Below are 24,147 nucleotides of genomic sequence, written 5' to 3' on the forward strand. Positions count from 1 at the left end.
TCGGAATACTGTTAAAGCAAACGGTAATTGGCTTCACATACCATTTGTCAAATATGAGCTTTTTCTGAAAACTCTAATTCACTCACAAGAGTTTTCAAGTTTATATGTGCAAATAGATGACAGAACAAAAGACAAAAGAACAATAAATTCAGTAAAAAATGCCAGTATCATCTTGTGCCTCCCATAATCTGCAGATATATAGCTTAAAGTGTAAGGATCAACTTCACCGAAGTCTGCAAATTGATCCGATTTAACAGTAAAAAGATATTAATAAAGTTATGTGTTACCTCTCTTTCTCACACATGCTTAGAATAGGCAGCTTTAAAAAAATCTATTGATCTTAATTTTTTTATAACTTTGTCGGGGAACCTCCAATCAATATGCTACCTTCAACAAAGCTGTTCGTTACAATATAAGCTATGTAACTAAAAGTTTTGAGGTATGCAAAGTTACTGCGTATTTTTATTTGATTTTAAGTTTTTATTTCCGAGTTTCCATATACATTACTATAGAAACTAGAAACCTCTTGTGGGTGAAAAAAGCTCATATTTTGCATATGATTTGTGCATCTAATTACCATTTGAAGTAGCAGTGAAAAAGTCAAAATTGTTGCCGGTCTAGTGATCATGGAGCTCAACGTAGCATAAGTTGATGCTGTACAGTACCACCATCTACGTCATGAGGTACTGATTATGTTCAAAAATTAGTCAAGTCATCTGCTTCGCAGAACAACTTGAAACACGTCGAATGCAATGATATTTTATACAGCATCCCAAGATATATAGATAATGACAGTATTGAAATACAATTACATGACTTGGCACCAGGTACAAGTCCCGCTGCTATCAAACAAGTAATGTCAAAATTCGGAGAGATGTATAGTTTTAAGGAAGATACTTGGAGAAATTTCTTCCTAGGACTTCGCAACGACGTTCGTGTGGTGAGAATGCGTCCGACAAAACCTATCCTCTCCTACTTGACACTCCCAAACAGATCACCTCAAGGTGTTACATATTCTCAACGAACACTGGTCACTAGACTGCCCAGAAAAATAATGAAATTTTGAAAACTCCATCGGCCACCCCTGAGTCGATTCCTGGTCCAACTAGGAGTACTTTCTCCAAATTTGAAGCAAATCGGACAAGTCTAGCTACCGGACCAACGTGCCTGAAGTTTGTATGAGATTTTTCGACAATTTACATGGAGAAAACCCACTAGCTCGCATTTTCGCCGATAGGTGGCACGGTATGCATCATATTATCACTTTAAATGAAAATAAGAAAGATAATTAAATTGTCTACAACTTTGTCGAAGACTGCTAGTCAATCCGGCTTAAATGAAGTTACTAAGTTTTGTGAAATAATCGTTTGGTTTTTCTCAATAGTATGTTCAGAGGAATTATAGTACATAATACTAGTTATATTTGGTTAGAAAATTTTAGTTCCGCCTGTGACCGTGTAGAGGGCGCCAACCCTAACTTTTCATAGAAAAGAGATAGAATATCGAGATGTTCGGAAGAATTATTGCAAAATACCTGTTCTACAACTTTGTGGAAAACACCTAATTTCTCTCTCCTTCCGTTGAAAAGTTTGTGTTGGCGCCATCTATCCTGTAAAATGTGGAACTAAAATGTTTTAACCAAAACATTACTCGTATTTTTTACTATAATTCTTCTGAATATACTATTGAGCTAAACCTAATAATTACTTCAGAAAAATGTTTAGTTCGTGCGAATCAAGTACTGATACATTACCATGCACTGCTACGTCCCATGCAAAACTGACTCAGACATCACCTCGTTAAAAGTTTAATAACTTGTTTCATCAAAACCAGATTGACTAGCAGTCTTCGACAAAGTTATAGACGGATAAATTATCTTTCTTATTTTCACTTACAGTAATAATACAATGCATACAGTACCACCTAGCGGCAAAAATGCGAGTTAGTAAATTTTCTCCATGTAAGTTGTCGAAAAATCCCATACAAACTTCAAGCATGTTGGTTCGGTAGCTAGACTTGTCCGATTTGCTTCAAATTTGGAGCAAGTACTCCTGGTAGGACTGGGAATCGACTCAGGGGTGGGCGTATTTGTATTTGGTCCAACTAACGAATTAAATTCGTTAGTTAGACGGAGGGTGTGGCCCAACCAGCGAATCATGACTGTAGTGCATTTATCAGCTCTTGGTTTCAGTTTTTTTTGCCTAACCGACACTTCATTTAAAGGTGGCCAAAATGTGACTACCAAATATTTACACACAAAACAAGGATCATGAAAAACAAATCCACTTTAGTACAACTTACGGAAAAAATAGTCCACTCTGTGCTAACCTCAAAATTTTATATTTCACTAAGTTAGATTAAAATAGTTAACTTCCTTCAATCTCACCAAATCACCTCACTATTGCTTATGCTTATCTGCAGTTGCTGCTTTGGTCTAATCGAATGAGTTTTTCCTGTGCTAACGATGGCTGCTCCTTTGCTAGAACTTCCCTAGCAAGTGTGATGACAGATTCCGCAGTGTGCTCTCCAAACGATGCCTCCTTCCTACACGTTGGCTGGGCTCTCATTCCCTGGTAACTATAAAGCAGAGCAATACTCGCTCGAGTTATACTCCACAGCGAAATTGGCTGGTGCCCTACACCTGAATAATCCGAAGAAACTGTTCACAAACGCGAAAAATCTACAGCTTAATATGAACGGCGCAGAGCAGTGATGCATATTAGACTTTTTCAAAACATAGCACTGCTCAGTTAATGTGAGTCACTTATGGTGAAGTTTCGAACCAGTGTCAAATTAATACCCTGACGAGTTACAGAAGGAATGAACAGTACATACTTGTCTTTTTTCATTCATTAGCTGACCAGACGAGAAAACGATTTGATTCTTCTGTCTGGTTTCTGGCCTTTACTCTTGTGCCTCTCGAAGCCTATCCCAGATTAGTAAAAATCTCCGGGCCAAGGCCTCATCAGAGGTGACAACCCTATGAACGAGTAAAAAAAAGATGGGTGGGTAATGTCAGAGACATAACCGGAGTGAAGTAGAATACACTTTAGACCGGTAAATTCTCCTCTGGAATAAGCAATTTCTATGCGATTTTGTCGTTTTTAGCACATTCATAGTTTATTTGGAGTATGTTTGGAATTATCAAGTTGACAATTTGCAACATTCTTTGAAAATATTGTTGAACTTTTATGAATGAAGGCACGAAAACGAGCGTTTGACCGTCGTCCTACTACCAGCATCAGAGAAGTAGCAGATCAGCATTTTTCGCTAAATGACCTGTACCAAACAAACCGCTCGTAAGTCCACCGGCGGAAAGGCTCCCCGCAAGCAGTTGGCAACGAAGGCCGTGTAAAAGTGCCCCAGTCACGGTTGGCGTTAAGAAGCCTCATCGCTACCGAACAGAAACTGTCGCCCTGCGAAAAATTTACAGCTATCAGAAATCGAGCGGGCCTAAATTGTGACCCAAAATGAACCACAAACCAACAAGTTCTTTTCAGGACCAGCCAATTATAAAGTATTATTATTATAAATGAAATTTTCCATTGCCTTACAACCTCCCTCCCCCTTTCCTCCCGGCTTGAATTACTATCAATCTTGATGATGCTGTGCGGCGGGGGCACTAGTTTTTATTATAGTGGAAAATTTAGGTTTGCGCGTTTTTCCCAAAAGTTTTTTAGCTGTGCTGTTTTCAAGGAAGTTGTAGTTGAATTCAAAATAAAATTGTTTATTTCTATTGTCAGAGATGGACCTTCCAACGAAAACTAGTCTGGCTCGCTTGGAATCGAATTGTACGGACCAACCACTGCTTTCACAAAATCTGTTATTTTCAGTAATTTTACATTCTACACAACTAGTCACAACTATTTCCAATCAGCGCAAAAATCGAAGGTTTTCATTCAGTACAACAGCAGATTTTCACTTTTAGAAAAAAAACAGGCAACATTCTGGCCGAAAATTTTGAAACGGTGCACCTATATCGAAACGTTAGAAAACGTTCGATTTTTGTAAATTGAATCATTACACTAACCTGTGCCATTCTACTTGAAAGCGACGATATTGTTCACAAGTGGCTCACTTACCATTCAACGCTCTTGACAAGCCACTTTCTGATGCTTGTAATAACAAAACTTCAATTTCATTCTTTGTCGATAAATTGATGGCCCTGAAAAGGGCCATTTGTTTGGGCAGTGTTCGGAATTTACTTGGAGCTGGTGTATTTGGTAACAGTTTTGGTGCCATCTGAGACGGCGTGCTTGGCCAACTCTTCTGACCGCAGCAAACGGACGGCGGTTTGAATTTCGCGGGAGATGCTGCAAACGAACTGCTGCATACTGATGCTGCAAACGAACTGATCGTGAACAACAGCATGCTGAGTTTTTATACCTGACTACAGCACAATGTAAGCTCGTCCTTTTTTGTGTTGTCCTCAATGTGTGTTATTCGTAGCTCCACCCCTTCGTTGGTCGACCACATATTTTTGATAAAGAACAAAATTGAAATTGTGTTTCCAATACGGAGGTTATCGAACATTCAGGGTAAAAAGAGTAATGTAATACGGCACCTTGGTAAAATGTTTGAGAATTGAAACCTCTTTTGAATGCGCCTAGTAAACACGAAACTGTAAACAAACACACAAATGGTAACTTTTTATTTTGTGTCATTCTACGTGAAATCGACGATATTGTTCACAAGTAGCTCACTTGCCATCGAACGCTCTTGGCAAGCTACTTTCGGATGCTTGTAATAACAAAATTTCAATTCGATTCTTTGTTGACAAATGGCCCGTACCAAACAGACCGCTCGTAAGTCCACCGGAGGAAAGCCTCCCCGCAAGCAGTAAGCAACGAAGGCCGTGTAAAAGTGCCCCAGTCACGGTTGGCGTTAGGAAGCCTCATCACTACTGAACAGAAACTGTCGCCCTGCGAGAAATTCACAGCTATCAGCAATCGAGCAGGCCTAAATTGTGACCCAAAATAAACCACAAACCAACAAGTTCTTTTCAGGACCAGCCAATTATATTTCAGTAAGATATAAATGAAATTTTCGTTTTCCATTGCCTTACAACCTCTTTCCTCCCGGCTTGAATTACTATCAATCTTGATGATGCTGTGCGGCGGGGGCACAGGCAGTTTCCATTATAGTGGAAAATTTAGGCTTGCGCGTTTTTCCCAAAAGTTTTTTAGCTGCGCTGTTTTCAAGAAATTGTAGTTGAATTCAAAATAAAATAGTTTACTTCTATTGTCAGAGGTGGACCTTCCAACGAAAACTAGTCTGGCTCGCTTGGAATCGAATTGTACGGATCAACCACTGCTTTCACAAAATCCGTTATTTTCAGTAATTGTACATTCTGCAGATTTAGTCACAACTATTTCCAATCAGCGCAAAAATCGAAGGTTTTCATTCAATACAACAGCAGATTTTCACGTTTGAAAAAGCAGGCAGCATTCTGGCCGAAAATTTTGAAACGGAGCACCTATATCGAAACGTTAGAAAACGTTCGATTTTTGTAAATTGAATCATTACACTAAACTGTCTATAAATCACAAATAACTTTTGATTTTGTGCCATTCTACGTGAAAGCGACGGTATTGTTCACAAGTGGCTCACTTACCATCCAACGCTCTTAACAAGCTACTTACTGATGCTTGTAATAACAAAACTTCAATTTCATTCTTTGTCGATAAATTGATGGCCCTGAAAAGGTCCTTTTGTTTGGGCAGAGTTCGAAATTTACTTGGAGCTGGTATATATGGTAACAGTTTTGGTGCCATCTGAGACGGCGTGCTTGACCAACTCTTCTGACAGCAGCAAACGGACGGCAGTTTGAATTTTGCGAGAGATGCTGCAAACGAACTGCTGCATGCCGATGCTGGGAACGAACTGAGCGTGAGCAACAGCATGCTGAGTTTTTATACCTGACTACAGCACAATGTAAGCTCGTCCTTTTTTGTGTTGTCCTCAATATGTGTTCTTCGAAGCTCCACCCCTTCGTTGGTCGACCACATATTTTTGATAAAGAACAAAATTGAAATTGTGTTTCCAATACGGAGATTATCGAACACTCAGGGTAAAGAGAGTAATGTAATACGGCACCTTGGTAAAATGTTTGAGAATTGAAACCTTTTTTGAATGCGCCTAGTAAAAATGTTTTCCACTTCACTCCAGTTTGTTTCTGACCATGTTTGCAATTTGCGTACTGAAATAAATCATAATTTAGGGTTTTACCCAAATTGCTCCCCAGGGAGATTTTGCACTTGGCGTGTTCAGTATAGGTCACGGCATCTCGGATGACATTTTCCTGCACACCATCAGCATTCGTAGATTAAATCGGAAATGCATTTTACATTACCACGACGATCCAGACGCCGAATGGCGGATTTGGTGATTCCCTGGATTTTATCACGAAGAACCTTGCGATGACGCTTGGTAGGGAACGCAAACATGATACCGCTCATTGTACCGTCCGGACGAGCATGTTGCTCGTGTGGTAAGCGAGCACCCACTGATACAAAACAAGCTCGCGTGACCTGTATATATAACATTCCCGTATGTAATGAAACGCTTACATGCTCCTTTTTGACGGCTCTGCGTGGGATATGCTGGCAAATTGCGCATTTTCCTCGCTGTTTCCGAAGGATTTTCTAAAAATCCTCGTTTTGGTTTATTTATAGTAGTCGCACTAATTCCGAAATTTAATACGAAATACGTGCACAAATTTCCGATCAGATAGTGCAAAAATATTGCGATTTCGTCCAGTAGAACGGAAGATATTCGCATTTCAAATCTGGGAAAATTTCTCAACTGAAATTTTTGAAACGGGACCCCATATTGAAACGTTAGAAGTATTCTACTTCAAAAAGTTCGATTGACGATGTGCATTCAAATGGGATTGAGTTTTTGAAGCAGTATCCTCAATACTGTGTATTAACAAAAGTATTCTATTTGTAAGGGCAGCTTAACAGTAGATTAGTTGGGATTTCGTAGTTCGAACAAATCAGTTTTTAAAGGGCGAACACGAAATTATTGCGACACATTCAACAGGGCATAACATTTTACCATTGGGTAAAAATCAACCAAATTTTGCACACTTTCTCATTGATGTGTATTGTTTACATGCTGTCAAACTCGAAGTCGTGTTTTTCGATTCAACGAAAATGGAGGTGAACCAACGCGAGTTGAGAGAACAAATTCTTTCCAAACACCTGGAATTTCCTGACCTGTCGCATCGGCAGTTGGGAAAAATGTTGAACATTCACCATTCAACCGTCTCCAGAGTGTTGAAGCGGTTCCTGGAGCGGTTGACGTTGGACCACGGCAAAGGAGCTGGAAGAAAACCGGGACCGGAGAACAAAAAGACGGAGGGAAAGGTGAAGCGGATGATTAAAGCAAATCCCAACGTCTCAAGCCGTGATTTGGCTAAAAAGATCGGCATGTCGCACAGCTACGTCCAGAATGCAAAGAACAGAGCTGGACTACATACATACATGGTACAGAACTTCCCAAACCGCGATGAGCGGCAACAATCGACGGCTAAAACTCGGGCACGGAAACTCTACGAGAAGATGCTGACAAAATATGGCTGCTGTGTGATGGACTACGAAACGTATATAAAAGCCGATTTTAAGCAAATTCTGGGGTTGGAGTTTTTCACCGGCAAGAGCAAGTTCTATGTGGACAACAAATTTAAGAAGAAGAAAATGTCGAAGTTCGCCTCCAAATATCTCATTTGGCAGGCCATCTGCTCTTGCGGACTAAGGAGTGAGCCTTTCGTGACAAAGGGCACAGTAAATGGCGAGATCTACAAATCTGAGTGCCTCGAGAAGCGCCTTTTGCCGTTCTTGCAGCAGCACGACGAAGCTCCGCTATTTTGGCCAGATTTGCCATCATGCCACTATTCTAAAAGTGTCCTGGAGTGGTATTAGGCCAATTCTGTCCATTTTGTTCCAAAGGACATGAATCCGCCAAACTGTCCGGAGCTGCTCCCCGTGGAGCAGTACTGGGCAATGATGAAGCGGGAAACTTCGGAAGAGCAAGAAGACAGTCAAAGACGAGAAGGACATGTTAAGAAAATGGAAAAAAAAAAACTGAAAAACTGGTACCGGATGACACTGTAAAGACTTTGATGGAGGGCATCTAGCGAAATTGCGTTCATTTTTACACTCAAGGCTCCATCGATTAACTTTTCTTTTGAAGTAAATATATGAATAAAACTACCCTAAAATTTTGGTTTGATTTTAAACATTATAAGAAAATTGGCATGACATTTTCAATGTCGCAATAATTTCGTGTTCGCCCTTTACATGCACGTTCACGTCGGATCACTTGGAAATCTTCGGTGCACTTATTTCTTGAGCGTTTTTTCAAAACGTCATATCTGCAATGAGTTACTCTCCTTTGTTTACTTTCTCTTCTGTTAATAATTCGGTCACTTTAACATTTATCCCACAGCTCTTTGCATAATATGCTAGCTAAAACCACCGTCTTTCGATCTGTACTGTAAAATAAGTGAAAAGTGTTATAGTGACGCCGTAAAAATCGAAAGAGAAAGTATAAACGGAGAGTAACTCATTGCAGATATGACGTTTTGAAAAAACGCTCAAGATTTATTATTAACCAAGGAATAAGAATAACGAAGACTTCCAAACGATCTGACGTGAATGCGTACTTTTATCAAACATGAAAGGAACTTGCACACTTATGTGATAGTCCAATTTGGTATGAAATGTACAATATGAATAACTTGATAATTTCCCACCCCGCATTGCGCCGTCATGCCGCCGACATCGATATTTTGCATCGGCGCATACCTCTATTTTTGAGTACTACTGAAGTACAGTATTAATTTTCCAGGCACCTAACCGACACAAGAAAGCACATTAGAAAAAAAAATCAAAGCCAACACTGACAGAGAAATTTCTGGTCTTCTGGGAAAGGCACTGCCCTGCAATTGTTCGACCGTTGTCATAGCAAATAGCAATTATAGCCCTACATCCACTTAGACCCACACGATGTCAACAAAAGACACTCATTTATAATTGAGTTTACCCGAGCCGAGAGTGTCATATCGACATAGATCTTTCATTAGGGCTTAAATCGCAAATGTAAACAAACTGCGTTTTCGCTATTATGACATTATGCGACAAAAATACTACAAGATTGAGGTGAAAATTAGTTAAAATGGTTTTTAGTTCGATTTATAATTAAAGAAAACAAAACGGCGAAACATGCATTTTCTTCGAGATTTCGACTTAGGCCCTTCTTCTCATATGGAATATAAAGGCTAAACTTACATTTTTTGACAGAACCGGGCGTACGGTTATTATTCACAAAATTCTTTAAACGGCGGTTCTATTATATAAATGATAAGCAATATCTACTAGGATCATGTCTACTCGATACTTGTTGCACATAAACATTCGAATATTTCGATATTTTCATGAAATTCGAAGAAAAGATGCACGCGCCCTATCATTTACATTGGGTTTCTATGCGCCCATTTGCTGAGCCCTATTAAAAAGTATACTGTCAAGCTCGCCCATTTACCCAGCCCTACCCAGCAAGACAGAGTCAGTTTAGCCCTTTTACCGCGCCCTTCTGAAAATTATGTACACCGTTTAGCCCTTCCGCAAATGGTGGTTGCTGAAGGGCGAAATCACGACTGGGATGCAAATTGGGCGTAAGCATTTTTTTAGTTTCTACCCACTAAAAGCACATAGGAATTAAATTCTTTGTTATATTGTCATAAGGTTTAACCAAAGATGCTTCCGGAAAAACATGGTCATAAAGTAATTTATACCTACAATAAAAACTACATTTAGAAAAGCATCGCCGTATATTGAAACTGATTTTTCTCCATTTGAGTACATTGCGACTTTGGCCCTATTGAAAGATCTGTGTCGATATGTTCCTGTGGGTGGTAGTTGATGATGCTCGATGGGCGATTAGCACTCACCACCACAGGGAGGACTGCGTTCGGCTCCGTTTATAGTCGGTCGAGTCGGCTACCACGGTTGCTACCGCCCACACGCGCTTGTTGCAACAACACAATGGGCGTCAATACAGGAAAGAAGATGGACAGGAACAGGAAAATGCTCACACGTATGTGTGTGCAATGGAAATGGGCAATGCGATGTGACACAGCAGAAGAGAAGAAAATTAATGCTATGCGATTGTGAACGACCATGAAAAGTGCTTAACTTGGGGAAATATTGATTTTTCGCCTATTAGCACCGTTGCTTATTTTGTTCTCAAATGCACGAATCTATCAATAACTAAATTGCTTCCAATCACCTTCTGTGCCATTCTGGATATACTAAATTTGTCCGTTTGATGCAACAAAAAACACTAGAACACTGATAAGAATTATTCTTTTGTCACAAAATCGTGCATAAATTAGAAAACTAATCAAGGCTCTTCACTTTTCCATTTCTAATGTAATGCGTCGAACATAAAAAAAACACCACGCCAGAAACTAAAGCAATGCACTAAAGCGGCGAAACCAACAACTGTCTATCTAGAGCAAGGGCAAAGTTCAAACCATTAACGACCAAGTCGGCTGACGGAATGGTTGATAAATGCGAACGAGATTTTCACACTTCCTGTTCTGTTGTACCCACCACCCACTACCCAATGATGCACGGGCCTGAAGCCACTCACATGAAACCATCGCACACACAAAGTTGTCTTGTCCTGAGGGGATGCACAGGCTAACGAAGCAACTCACAGCTGGACGCGCAAGGTGAAAATGCAACAGTTCGTACGAGCGAGCCTTTCCGAATGCAAACGAATATTGTGCTATATTTTAAATAGATGTATACATCCAATGGGCCGATCCGATTGAAATAACTTGCCCGTTTCAAGGGTAAGACAAGCAAAAAGTTCAATTCTAGCTCTTGTCATGATTCACATGTTGAAACAGTAAGCTCATTTCTTTAGCATTGCACAAGGTCGTAGGATGAAGGTAACTGGATGGCTGATATCGAGCCTCCCTAGCAATATTCATACTTTTTATGTGATGTTTCCGCTGTAATAAATCTGCATCACAAATTGCTCCTTACAACGAATCGAGTGTTTTTTGACGTAATCGGACCATGAAATTTTCTCAAACAATTCAACCACTAGATCATCCTCTTCAAAGTGATATATTTAAAACCTTCGATAAACGGAAATTATAGTTAATCGTTTGATTTCAATATTTTTCTTCGAATCAGAGGCTTTGTTAGATTTTATATCGTATTTGCCTTATTTTAATAACGATCCTCTTCACTCAGCACAATTTCATACTTCATTTCTTGCCGGTAGCCGCAACCTGCTGTGCGGTTTCCTCCTCCTTAGCAATAGACTGCAGCAGCTCCTGCTTCTTGTTGGCAATACGTTCCTCGCGGCGCTTACGTGCTTCCCGCACCTTATTACGCTTCGCCTCGGCCTGATCGCTGAGCATCTTGCTACGAGCCTTCTCGGCCTTTCGCTTATGAATGTGCTCCATCAGGATGCGCTTGTTCTTAAACACGTTACCCTTCGCGCGCATATACAAATCGTGGTACAGATGACGATCGATCTTCTTCGCCTCCCGGTACTTCTTCAGAAGACGACGCAAGACGCGCATACGATTCATCCACAGCAGCTTCTGGGGCATACGGGCATTGGCCGTACCTTTCCTCTTTCCGTAGCCGCAGTGGCGACCCTTACGACGAGCGATTGTGTTCTTACGGACACGGAAACGCGAGTGCACCACAACCGGCTTCTTGATGATCAAACCATCCTTGATTAGTTTGCGAATGCTTTGCCCTGTAATTCAAAGCACTGTTGAAAACAATCACAGTATTGAAATGTGCCAATACTCACGGGAATTCGTGTTTCCGATTTCGTTGATTTCATTAGGATCCAACCAAACCTTCTTTTTGCCACATCGCATAACCGAGGCTGCTAGCCTCTTTTGAAGCTTGAGGGAACTGAAAAAAAAACAAGTTTTTGAAGGATTAATCAATATTGCGAAATAATTAGTATTTCGGTTTAATCCCCTAAATATGCAACCAAAACAAAACTTAAAACGTTAAAACACACTATACCGGCAACTTTTTGCACGTTTCTATAAGGAATAACACTTGTCAACCATATCGCTACACGAAACAAAACCTGGCCATTGCTGCCTTCTCTGAAACAGTGGTACATGTATGAAAACATCGCTTTTTTAGCTCGAATTTTATCAAAACTGCTGCAATTTTCACCGGTATAATCTATCTGAACACTTTATCCAACTCATCCAGGTAGTTTCAACTATTTTCAACCAATATTTCACACAAATTATGCTACAAATCGTACCTCATGTTGCTAGTTGTTTCCTCGAAAGAAGTAAAAAGAAAGCTGCTGTCTATCGGGCGGAAGTACTACACACCAAAATTTGACAGCTGTGCTTAACTGTGACAAACGAATCTGACGAACATCCGTGCAAGGGGTAGGAAAGCAAACGAAATGAAATCACACGAAACGCGAAAGTGCACCGCTAATACAAACTCGACTTTACACGAGAAGGAATGGAATTCGAGCGTACAGGCGATGGTCCTGTGGTCTCCCTGTCAAAAAAATGCGGACGAACATGATTAGGCGATTTAAAAAGTTTGACGTTTGACTCAACTCGCCTACCCTCGAAACAAATGCAATTTGCGAATGCGATTTAAAGGCAATTTCAATACTTAGACAAATTTTCTGGCGGCTGAAATGGACTTGGTTGTTTTTCGCGTTTTTTCAAACATGGCGGTTCATGTTTGGTTTAAGCTTAAAATTGTTTTTTGAACAATTGGTGTGTTTTCACTTGTACTTTGTTTGTCTAGTGCACTTTATTTAGCCACCGAATGTGGGAAATTGTGGAATCGTGTTTATGTATAGTAGAACAAGATCTCTGCCCTAAAGTCTTAATGAACGTCAGATTGTGATAAGTTTGGCAATACCAATTTCACCATTGATTCTTCCTATAATTTGGTGGTGATTACCTAGTATACTGGTAAGTATATGTGAGTAGATAATGATTATTGTTAATTTTCATAAAAGGTAATTAAGGGCGATTAAATGGCGCGTTCCGGGGGCGATTTGGGCGGCAAAAAAAGGACGGCAGCAAATCGCCCAAATGTTGCATTTGAAATAGCCCCCTAATTGCCACCAATTTTCTGGCAAATTGAAGGGCAATTGACGCATCCGAGTTGGCAAAAAGCCCCCCGTTAGTCAGTGCCCTTTTTGACTGGGCTACATTTTGAAGTTAGAGATTGTTCGTACCCGATCAGAAATCAGCATTGAAATATGGGGGCAAATCACTCTATGAAGTATAAGAAATTTACATTATATTTGAAAAAAAAATGCATTTCATTTCCATTTTTGCAACAACGTTTGCATTCTAGGAGCAGATCACATGTGATGCATTTTTAAAAATCAGCGAAATTAAATGCATTTCTTTTCATCAAAATAGAAATTTGTAAAGCATTTTGCGTTGCGTGTATGACGTCAAAACACGGATAAAAAAAACCAAAAGTTGAGTTTTTTTGACTCAATATCGGTGTATCGTGGAATAAGGTAAAATTAGGTAAACCGTGTTGAATGTAGTTTCCCTTTAACCACGGCAAAAACCACAACTCATTGACAGGTTTTTTATACTCAACCTTGAGTTTAATTTGAATCTACCTAATTTTGAGTATACCTCAAACAACTCAAAAGTACCTTATTCCATAGAGTTCTAGGCAAACCATTCCACGCACACCACTTGAGTGGTTTGTTTTCCTCCAACTGTCATATGTAAAACTGTCAGCCAATTTGAAATAGCTCGCATAAAGTATTTATAATGGTGCTGAAATGCTCTTTGTCGCTGTAAAAGTCATTCCGAAGACGTACAATGCCGATTGGTCAAGTTCAAGAGGGTGAATGTTTTGACGTTTCTTTGAAAAATGAGTGAAGCCAACATAAGCTGGCTTCCTGGCTCGGATAGTTGTCAAAAATGACAGCGAACGCGCTTTAAGCAACATTCACATTGCTACGAGCCAATGTTGTTAACACGACCTGAAAGTTGTCGAATGCAAACAAACTTCATTTTGATGTGCTTAACCGGTATTCAGGTGATAAAAACGTACGGATTTTATGGAGAAGAAGCAATGCAAGAAAAAGCGTGCGTTCTCATATATTGTTAATATTTACTTATTCTGAATCCCACTTTCAAACAGAGTTGTGCAATTCATGTGGACAGACCTTAAATATTTGAAACGTAGCTAGCGCTACTAGCATTTGGTGGTAGCTTCAGGCAACCAACTGTTTTCATGGGGCTGGTCAAGTTCCATCATGAAAATAATCCGACCAAAAAGTTATTTTCGATTTGTTTTACTCCACCTATGACAGATGGAGGAAAACAAATCGTCGAACACACTAAGACAGTTACAGATTGTCAAGTACTCTATGGAAGGCCTCGACTGAGTCAAATCTCTCTTTATTTTTGACAACACTAATAAGTGCGAAAGTGACGCAAAACTCAAAACTACCTAAACTTAAGTTAAAAGAACTTATTCTGTGGGTTGTTTTATTTTTCCGTGTACATTCAACAAAACATCGAAGAGAGTGAATCAGCGTAGGACGTTTGTTAAACAAACTTTTCTGCGGGCGAGTGCAAAGTTGATGAAAAAATGGAAATTAAAAGCATTTTTCCTAATTTGATTCAAATTTGTTATACATTCTTAGAGTAATCTGCCCCTTGGGGAAATCACTCTAAACTTAGGACTAAAATAAATTAGTGAACTTTTTTGTTCCCAAAATAACCCCGACTAGTATTAGCTAATCTTGTTAAGTTTTGCTGTTCTTGAATAATCCTATCTAGTTTTCAATAGTCTTGGTATAGATTGCAGCTTAGAGTGCCCAGAAAAATGATGAATTTTTGAAAACTCAATCGGCCCACCCCTGAGTCGATTTCTAGTCCCACCAGGAGTACTTGCTCCAAATTTGAAGCAAATCGGACAAGTCTAGCTACCGGACCAACGTGCCTGAAGTTTGTATGGAATTTTTCGACAATTTACATGGAGAAAACCCACTAACTCGCATTGTCGCCGCTAGGTGGCACTGTATGCATAGTATTGTCATTATAAGTGAAAATAAGAAAGATCATTTAATTGTGTAAAGCTTTGTTGAAGACTGCTAGTCAATCCGGCTTTGTTGAAATAAGTTATTAAACATTTAACGAAGTGATGTCTGAGTCAGTTTTGCATGGGGCCTATCAGTGCATGGTTGTGTATCGGTATTCGATTCCCGCCAACTATACATTTTTGTGAGATAATGGTTAGATTTAGCTGAATAGTATGTTCAGAAGAATTGTAGTACATAATACGAGTTATATTTTGGTTAGAAAAATTTAGTTCCACCTGTGACCGCATAGAGGGCGCCAGCACTAACTGTTCATAGAAGTGAGATAGAATATCGAGATGTTCGGAAGAATTTTTTAAAAATGCTTGTTCTACAACTTTGTAGAAGACACCTAATCTCTATTTCATTCCGTTGAAAAGTTAGTGTTGGCGCTCTCTATGCTGTATAATGTGGAACTAAAATTTTCTAACCAAAACACGACTCGTATTACTTACTATAGTAGATACAGAACACTAGATTAGGATTGTCGCTGGCATCAGTGGTTGGAACATCATTGTTTTGATTCCGGGATATACCTGTCAAATGGGCCAAATAAAAAAAAGCAAAAAAATAATCCTCTATCGTTGTTTCATAGCGACCAATCATTTTTGTTTCTTTTCGCCATCAAAGCAATGGCCATTCTCGGTTGGTGTATTTTCACTAATTAGAATGTACAAATTGTCTAAATCTGTACTGAATTTTAATGAATTTTCATTTCCTTGTGCGGTATATACAAACTCTTCCATCTCATAACAATAACAGTCGAAAATGTACACCGAGAAAATTGAATATATTGATTTCACACATATTTTTTTTGCAACTTGTAGTAGCAAATAAAAATTACCTGTCACGCATAGATATCATGTGAAAACTAATGAAATTATAATAGTATGCCACATAGAAATTTGTTTCATAGCAGATATCACGTAATTTTTCTGTTTGCCTCTCGTTTATTCTGCTGTATATTTTATGCATTGGACGTTTTCGATCATGAATTTATAAAAATCACAGAAAAATAAACGAGACTGAATTGAAGAAAGGCAAACTCTGCCTTTTACTAATTCGAAGTTCAACTAAACGGTTTGTGGTTACAAGCAGGCCATATTTTTCTGCGTGTACCAAAAGTGCGGACCAAAGACTTTTACTAGAGAGACTTTCGATAACTTGACAGATATATACCGAAAGCAAAACAAACATGTTCCGAGGCGAAAACAATGGGAACACCAACGACAATCCTTATCTAGTGTTCTGTATCTACTCTTACTATAAATCTTCTGAACATACTATTGACCTAAACCTAACCATTATCTCACAAAAATGCAAAACTGACTCAGACATCACTTCGTTAAAAGTTTAATAACTTCTTTTAACAAAGCCGGATTCACTAGCAGCCTTCGACAAAGTGGTAGGCAATTGAATGATCTTTCTTATTTTCACTTACAGTGATAATACTATGCATACAGTGCCACCTAGCGGCGAAAGTGCGAGTTAGTGGGTTTTCTCCATGTAAATTGTCGAAAAATCCCATACAAACTTCAGGCACGTTGGTCCGGTAGCTAGACTTGTCCGATTTGCTTCAAATTTGGAGCAAGTACTCCTGGTGGGACTAGGAATCGAATCAGGGGTGGGCCGATAGGGGTCATTTTTTTCCTGTCACTCTATTGCAGCTGTCACTTCAACCAACGACATGACCTGAAACTTAATGAAATATTGTGAAGAAAAACGGTCTGAGTCATTTACCGCCAGTTACCAGTATATTGAGTGACCCCTTCTTTGTTTATTGATTTTCAGTTGCTGTATAGCAACTATGTTATGTTTACAAAATTACCTTCCTAGTTACTAGAAAAACGAAGTTATTGATACCGGAAGCATTCACGTTCTTCTTCATACGAGGAACCTGCATTGGTGATAATCTTTCTTTTCGTCACCCGAGGTAAAGCGCAAGAAGGTAATAAGGTGAAAGTTCTTTATTATATGCAAAAATTGAACCAATATTTTGATTCCAGAAGAAAGATAAAAGGAAGAAAAAAAACGTCGCTCTCGTTCCGTTATCCGAGGAAGCAGCCCTGGTGCTAGACATCATACTCCGGAAATCGGTACGAAAGGCGGTTCCTTGTCTCTAAGGGTATCAGACTATGCGGCATTATCAGAGTCGGAGTTGGAATCGCAAAGAGCGGCTTGCCTACTGTAACTGAACGAACAGTTAGAAAGAGGGTACTGACGGCCAACTTTCAGTGGGTCGCAGAAGACAGGGGCATCGATACAGCAACAATTCACATGTGCGAAATTGTCAGCCTTATTCTGCATTACGACGGATTGATTTTTCGAACGAATGTGGTTCGATCGAATCTGACCCGTTTCATTTTGCTGTCGTTATGAAGAATGCAAATAGCATTCGTTCGAAAAAGCGATCCGTCGTAATGTAGAATAAGGCAGTGTATACCTTTGAGCCACAGATGAAAAATAAAAGCGCAAAAAAAAGCAGTAGTGGATAATGTGCCTAGTCTATTTCATAATTTTCGAAACTTTCGCTGTATCAGCACAATTATTCTGATACGTATTTTTCGTGGTTGGGATTCATTCATTCGAGGAACCAGGAAGCTTTTTTCTATCTCAATATCAGTTTTTCATCCAATTAGCGCAAGACATTTATTTTTCTGTCGTTCTCAAATGGAAAGCCAGAATTTATTAACATTGAATCCTTCAAGCTTGAATTTCATTCGAATTGTGAAGATAAACTAAATAGTAGTTTAAAAGGTTAGAGAATACACGAAGGAACAATTCAAACTTAAATTTTAGTTTCGTCCGGATATTGGATAACAAATTCTTCAATGTTGATTGGTAACGGTTTGCTTTTTGCCGCAATTTATGCAGCAGGACCTCGCTTGAGCAGCAACCTTTACATCGATGGGCGCTGGCTTCACAAAAGGAATCTCTTCGCGGTACCTTTCCGGCTTATTTTTTTCAGTGGTTCCGTAACCTGTAAAAACAGAAAAATATCTACCAGTTTCCATTTGCCCTTACTTTGCCACTAAAACATGCTGCTTGTTACCTTGACATCAGTTTAGGTGTGATGCGTTTCGAGTATTACGCAAATCACTCGAGTAGTAACACACCGTTGCGTTAAGCATGAGAACATGATCGACCGAGGCGTTCACATTCTTAGTTTATCCTTATCGAACCGGTAGCCTTCTAGCTTGATAGTCTAGGCTGTTGCTGCAGGAAACTATCTCCCTATAAACGCCGGAATCATCAAATCAAGTTTCCAAGTGGTTTTTTGAAGCAGCATCATTTCGAGTTCCGGAAACAATATTCACGAAGCGATACGGTATGTCTAGTGATGGCAATACTACCCTGCGTTACCGCGTTATCTCTCAGAAAGATACCCTGTGTAAAGCGGCCATGTGAACCGAGCTCCTGTCGGAAATATGTCGAAAATCCAGAATATTTTATTGGTAGCGAAGATTCTGGAATCCACTCGTCTCGGTGATAGTCAACGATACTAAGTTGCTCAGATGTTGCGATTAGATACTTCTCGTCAGAACTACCTTCTGACTACCTTTTCCGCGACTCTATATAGCTCTTCGCAAAACTGTGAAAACTTAATTTCTTGCATTACTTCTTTGCACATGAAAAATGGTATGAAAAGCTGTGTATAGTCGTTTGTGTATAAAGTTTGCAAAAAATGCTGAATCGGGGTTTTCTCCAAGAAGACCGCAAGACCATTCAAAAATATCTCCTTCCGCTTGAAACTATAGCATCTTTCTCTTCGCTCATTCTGTCGATCATAACTATCAGATCTACATGCGAATATTTCAATTCGCAATCACCAAACCTTATTATGTTCTCATCATTGCAGTCGGGCACTTTCGTACAGATTTCCACTTCTCTTAGTGCCTTTCTTCCTCGCAAAGCATATTCTCGTTATCTAATACAGCTTAGTAGATTAACCCACACACATTTTATCTGACTCTTCACTCTTCAACAATAAATCATTTCCGATGGTTTCCAGTACCAATTTGTCCTCCATCTCCTTACAGCTCTTTTTCTTCATTTTCGCCGCTTCTATCTAAGGCAATGTCCTTAACGCGACGCTCCTGGTATGTTTGAACTTTGTCCAGACCATAGGGTCTGAGCGAAACAGAACTCATTCGAGGACCATTTCGCCGCACTGCACAGATGCTACAGATGACTTGATACGACACTAGAAAGGATGATGAAATTAAAATACGTCCCAATTTCACTCGAATAAAATGGAATACCTACTTGCAAATTCGAAGCCTTTTTTGATTCCGCTTTTTGGTCACCAATCGATAGAACGCTATAGAAAGGACGCCGAAATGCGAAAGCGTAACCAGGGATTTCAACGGTAACTATATAAGTTGTTTGCAAAAAATAACAACAGATTCATCAGTGTTGCTGGTTTCATGATTTTTTAATCAACTGTCAAATTTGACAGTACCTGAGTCACTGAGGGGTAGTCATATTTGTGATACAGTTTTGGAATTGATGTGTCTCGTCGTGTCGTTGCTTCAACCCATTACGTGTTCGAAGGAATTCTGTTTCCGGAAGCAGCTGCCCTTGGGTTGATATTTTCTTCGGATCGAAGCAACAATGCTAACATCAATCTGATCAGTCTAATTCAAAACTGGAATCGATTTATCCTACACCAGATGCACTACAAACTGTTGGAGGCTGTGAAGAAGGAAAGTTTGATCTCCCACGATACAGTTAGTGGTATGCGGAGAATTCTACTATCCGGTTCACCGCGACCGTTCGTTCCGGGGGCGGAAATACACATCCAACACCCGCAAGATCACCAAGAATGCTTGTACAGCGCAGTTCAGCAGTATGACGCTAACAATAAAAAGTTTCAATTCTTAGTGACCAGTAGTAGTGATTTGGGCGGTTCCTTGCTTCAAATAATCTCTTCTCGCACAGCTGAGAGCCATCGAGCGCATCTACGGGTGGCGGATACAGGGACGGCTTGTATCCAGTGTAGGTTAGTTGCGAATACAGTCGTGATTCGCTGGTTGGGCCACAAACTTGTCCAACTAACGAATTTGATTCGCTAGCTGGACCGACTGACAAATGTCAAAAACTCTCCAAAGGAGATGTTGGCAGTGTAAATGCAACGACACGACCTGAAACTTATTGAAAATTACCAAACAAAAAGTGTTCTTTTTATTTATCGCCAGGTACCAGCACATTGAGTTACCCCTCGATACGCAAAATAAAATAATTTCTCCAGCAACACTTTTTCGTTTATTGGATTTTCAGTTGCTGAGCCACCTATATGTAATGTTTACAACTTCTAAAAATCCATCCAGCGGAATAGACCTTTCTCGTCAAAAAGTTTTATATGCTAGAATGCTTCCTTTTTTATCCCCGATGCGTTACTGCATATTGCCGCGATGATTTGATACCTCTAACTATTGAAAAAATCAAAAATTGTGCGAGCTGCTCATTTAACCCCATATTCTGAATACCTATCTTGCCTGGTTTCCCCGTATTTTTACACCATTTGGATGAATTTCCTGTGGGGAATACTAAAACGATGCCAGATCTGCATATATATTACTAAATCTGCGGATTTTGCAGTTTCGCTGCAGATTTTTGCAGATTACGAATATTTAGCAGAACAAAGCCTAAGTCAGCTAATTTTACCCAGCCTTCAACGTTTCTGATCATTGAAAATATCAACACACTACATTTCTATGTCAAATTTATTGAAGATTTTTACGGAAATCTGCAGACTTTTTTATTTTTTTTTTTTGAAGTAGAATACTTCTAACGTTTCAATATGGGGTCCCGTTTCAAAAATTTCAGTTGAGAAATTTTCCCAGGTTTGAAATGCGAGTATCTTCCGTTCTACTGGACGAAATCGCAATATTTTTGCACTATCTGATCGGAAATTTGTGCACGTATATCGTATTAAATTTCGGAATTACTGCGACTACTATAAATAAACCAAAACAAGGATTTTCAGAAAATCCTTCGGAAACAGCGAGGAAAATGCGCAATTTGTCAGCATATCCCACGCAGAGCCGTCAAAAAGGAGCATGTAAGCGTTTCATTACATACGGGAATGTTATATATACAGGTCACGCGAGCTTGTTTTGTATCAGTGGGTGCTCGCTTACCACACGAGCAACATGCTCGTCCGGACGGTACAATGAGCGGTATCATGTTTGCGTTCCCGTACCAAGCGTCATCGCCAGGTTCTTCGTGATAAAATCCAGGGAATCACCAAATCTGCCAGTCGGCGTCTGGCTCGTCGTGGTGATGTAAAATGCATCTCCAATTTAATCTACGAAGGCTGATGGTGTGCAGAAAAATGTCATCCGAGATGCCGTGACCTACACTGAACACGCCAAGCGCAAAACCGCAATGAATGTCGTCTATACTCTGAAGCGGCAGGGACGCACTTTGTATGGATTTGGAAGTTGAAAAGGTAGAACTCACTTGTATCATTATAAAAAGGCCCTTTTCAGGGCCACCAAAATCATTTCAAAGAATGAGTTTGCATTTTCTGTTTCATGGACTGTTTCTCCCTGGAGAGCTATTTGGGTTAAACCCTAAATTATGATTTATTTCAGTACGCAAATTGCAAATATGGTCTGAAACAAACTGGAGTGAAGTGAATTTTTACTAGGCGCATTCAAAAAAGGTTTCAATTCTCAAAATTTTACAAAGGTGCCGTATTACATTACTCTCTTTACCCTTAGTGTTCGATAATCTCCGTAGTGGAAACACAATTTCAATTTTGTTCTTTATCAAAAATATGTGGTCGACCAACCAAGGGGTGGAGCTACGACGAACACATATTGAGGACAACACAAAAAAGGACGAGCTTACGTTGTGCTGTAGTCAGGTATAAAAACTCAGCATGCTGTTGCTTACGCTCAGTTCGTTTCCAGCATCAGCATGCAGCAGTTCGTTTGCAGCATGTTCCGCAAAATTCAAACCGCCGTCCATTTGCTGCTGTCACAGAAGAGTTGTCCAAGCACGCCGTCTTCGATGGCACCAAAACTGTTACCATATACACCAGCACCAAGTAAATTTCGAAAACTGCCCAAAGAAAAGGCCCTTTTCAGGGCCATCAATTTATCGACAAAGAATGAAATTGAAGTTTTGTTATTACAAGCATCAGCTTGTCAAGAGCGTTGGATGGTAAGTGAGCCACTTGTGAACAATACCGTCGCTTTCACGAGAATGGCACAAAATGAAAAGTTATTTGTGACAGTTTAGTGTAATGATTCAATTTACAAAAATCGAACGTTTCGATATAGGTGCTCCGTTTCAAAATTTTCGGCCAGAATGCTGCCTGTTTTTTCAAACGTGAAAATCTGCTGTTGTATTGAATGAAAACCTTCGATTTTTGCGCTGATTGGAAATAGTTGTGACTAATTCTGTAGAATGTACAATTACTGAAAATAACGGATTTTGTGAAAGCAGTGGTTGGTCCATACAATTCGATTCCAAGCCAGACTAGTTTTCGTTGGAAGGTCCACCTCTGACAATAGAAGTAAACTTTTTTACTATGAATTCAACTACAACTTCCTTGAAAACAGCACAGCTAAAAACTTTTGGGAAAAACGCGCAAACCTAAATTTTTCACTATAATGGAAACTGCCTGTGCCCAGCCGCACAGCATCATCAAGATTGATAGTAATTCAAGCCGGGAGGAAAGAGGTTGTAAGGCAATGGAAAACGAAAATTTCATTTATATCTTACTGGAATATAATTGGCTGGTCCTGAAAAGAACTTGTTGGTTTGTGGTTTATTTTGGGTCACAATTTAGGCCTGCTCGATTGCTGATAGCTGTGAATTTCTCGCAGGGCGACAGTTTCTGTTCAGTAGTGATGAGGCTTCCTAACGCCAACCGTGACTGGGGTACTTTTACACGACCTTCGTTGCTTACTGCTTGCGGGGAGGCTTTCCTCTGGTGGACTTACGAGCGGTATGTTTGGTACGGGCCATTTATCAACAAAGAATCGAATTAAAGTTTTGTTATTACAAGCATCCGAAAGTAGCTTGCCAAGAGCGTTCGATGGCAAGTGAGCTACTTGTGAACAATATCGTCGATTTCACGTAGAATGACACAAAAGAAAAAGTTATCTTTTGTTTGTTTGTTTACAGTTTCGTGTTTACTAGGCGCATTCAAAAAAGGTTTCAATTCTCAAACATTTTACCAAGGTGCCGTATTACATTACTCTTTTTACCCTGAGTGTTCGATAACCTCCGTATTGGAAACACAATTTCAATTTTGTTCTTTATCAAAAATATGTGGTCGACCAACGAAGGGGTGGAGCTACGACGAACACATATTGAGGACAACACAAAAAAGGACGAGCTTACATTATTGTGCTGTAGTCAGGTATAAAAACTCAGCATGCTGTTTTTTTTTTTTTTTTTTCATACGTTTATTTGACACGGCATTTGCAATAGCTTTTTACGCCAGTTTCTTTTTTTACATAGCACGTTACAAAAATCCTTAAGACTAATTTTAACTATACTAGTACTTTGTCTAAAACTAACACTGAAATCACTTTATTGTTTGCTTTTTTCCTTACATTGTTGTATTTCATACTGATCTAGTATTTTCGGGTGTATTTATTTACTTTTTTTCTGTTATTGTCTAAATTTAAAAACTAAATATTCTAGGTTCCTTTAATTGGTGAATGATTAGCCTTGGATGAGAGTATGAGGAGATGAATTTAATTAAATTTTGACAGACGCTGTTTTTAGAAAATGATAGATAAGTTCCATGTATAGAGGATCGCGATACGCCAGGATGTCTCTAACAGGAACATGGATTGGTCTTCCTCGGACATGTAAAGAATCTACTAATTGTGATCTGGCTTCACGATATTCAGTGCAGGACCAAACAACATGCTCAATGTCATGGTAACCTTCTCCACAAGCACAATGATTACCCTCAGCGAGCCCAATACGACGGAGATGCGCATCTAAAGTATAATGATTGGACATGAG

At 39.5% G+C, this 24,147-nt stretch overlaps 2 protein-coding genes and 1 pseudogene across 5 annotated transcripts in view; all 3 read right to left on the bottom strand.

The window, feature by feature from the left end:
• Window positions 1–10,580, bottom strand: part of LOC131693242 (oxysterol-binding protein-related protein 2) — a 52,934-nt gene extending 42,354 nt beyond the window's left edge. For 2 of the 4 annotated variants that reach the window (XM_058980911.1, XM_058980907.1), the window contains exon 1: window positions 10,294–10,579. Coding sequence is in view for 1 of the 4 variants with exons in the window: in XM_058980903.1 (XP_058836886.1) it covers window positions 9,956–10,032; window positions 10,294–10,305 (89 nt within the window). In the remaining 3 variants the exon portion in view is untranslated. Of the gene's footprint in view, window positions 1–9,955; window positions 10,033–10,293 lie in introns of all 4 variants that reach the window. The other 2 variants (XM_058980903.1, XM_058980912.1) reach the window with 2 other exon arrangements.
• A 548-nt stretch (window positions 10,581–11,128) lies between these two features.
• On the bottom strand, window positions 11,129–12,435 carry LOC131693244 (large ribosomal subunit protein eL19). The gene is made up of 3 exons (XM_058980913.1): window positions 12,325–12,435; window positions 11,848–11,954; window positions 11,129–11,790 (listed from the first exon to the last, which is right to left on the bottom strand). The coding sequence occupies exons 1-3, from the start codon at window positions 12,327–12,329 to the stop codon at window positions 11,288–11,290; spliced, it is 615 nt and encodes a 204-aa protein (XP_058836896.1). The 5' UTR covers window positions 12,330–12,435; the 3' UTR covers window positions 11,129–11,287.
• Window positions 12,436–17,978: 5,543 nt separating this feature from the next.
• Window positions 17,979–19,204, bottom strand: LOC131688389 (serine--tRNA ligase, cytoplasmic-like; annotated as a pseudogene).
• Window positions 19,205–24,147: the final 4,943 nt, after the last annotated feature.

The sequence above is a fragment of the Topomyia yanbarensis genome, chromosome 3 (assembly GCF_030247195.1).
Source record: "Topomyia yanbarensis strain Yona2022 chromosome 3, ASM3024719v1, whole genome shotgun sequence".
In the NCBI taxonomy this organism is placed as follows: domain Eukaryota; kingdom Metazoa; phylum Arthropoda; class Insecta; order Diptera; family Culicidae; genus Topomyia; species Topomyia yanbarensis.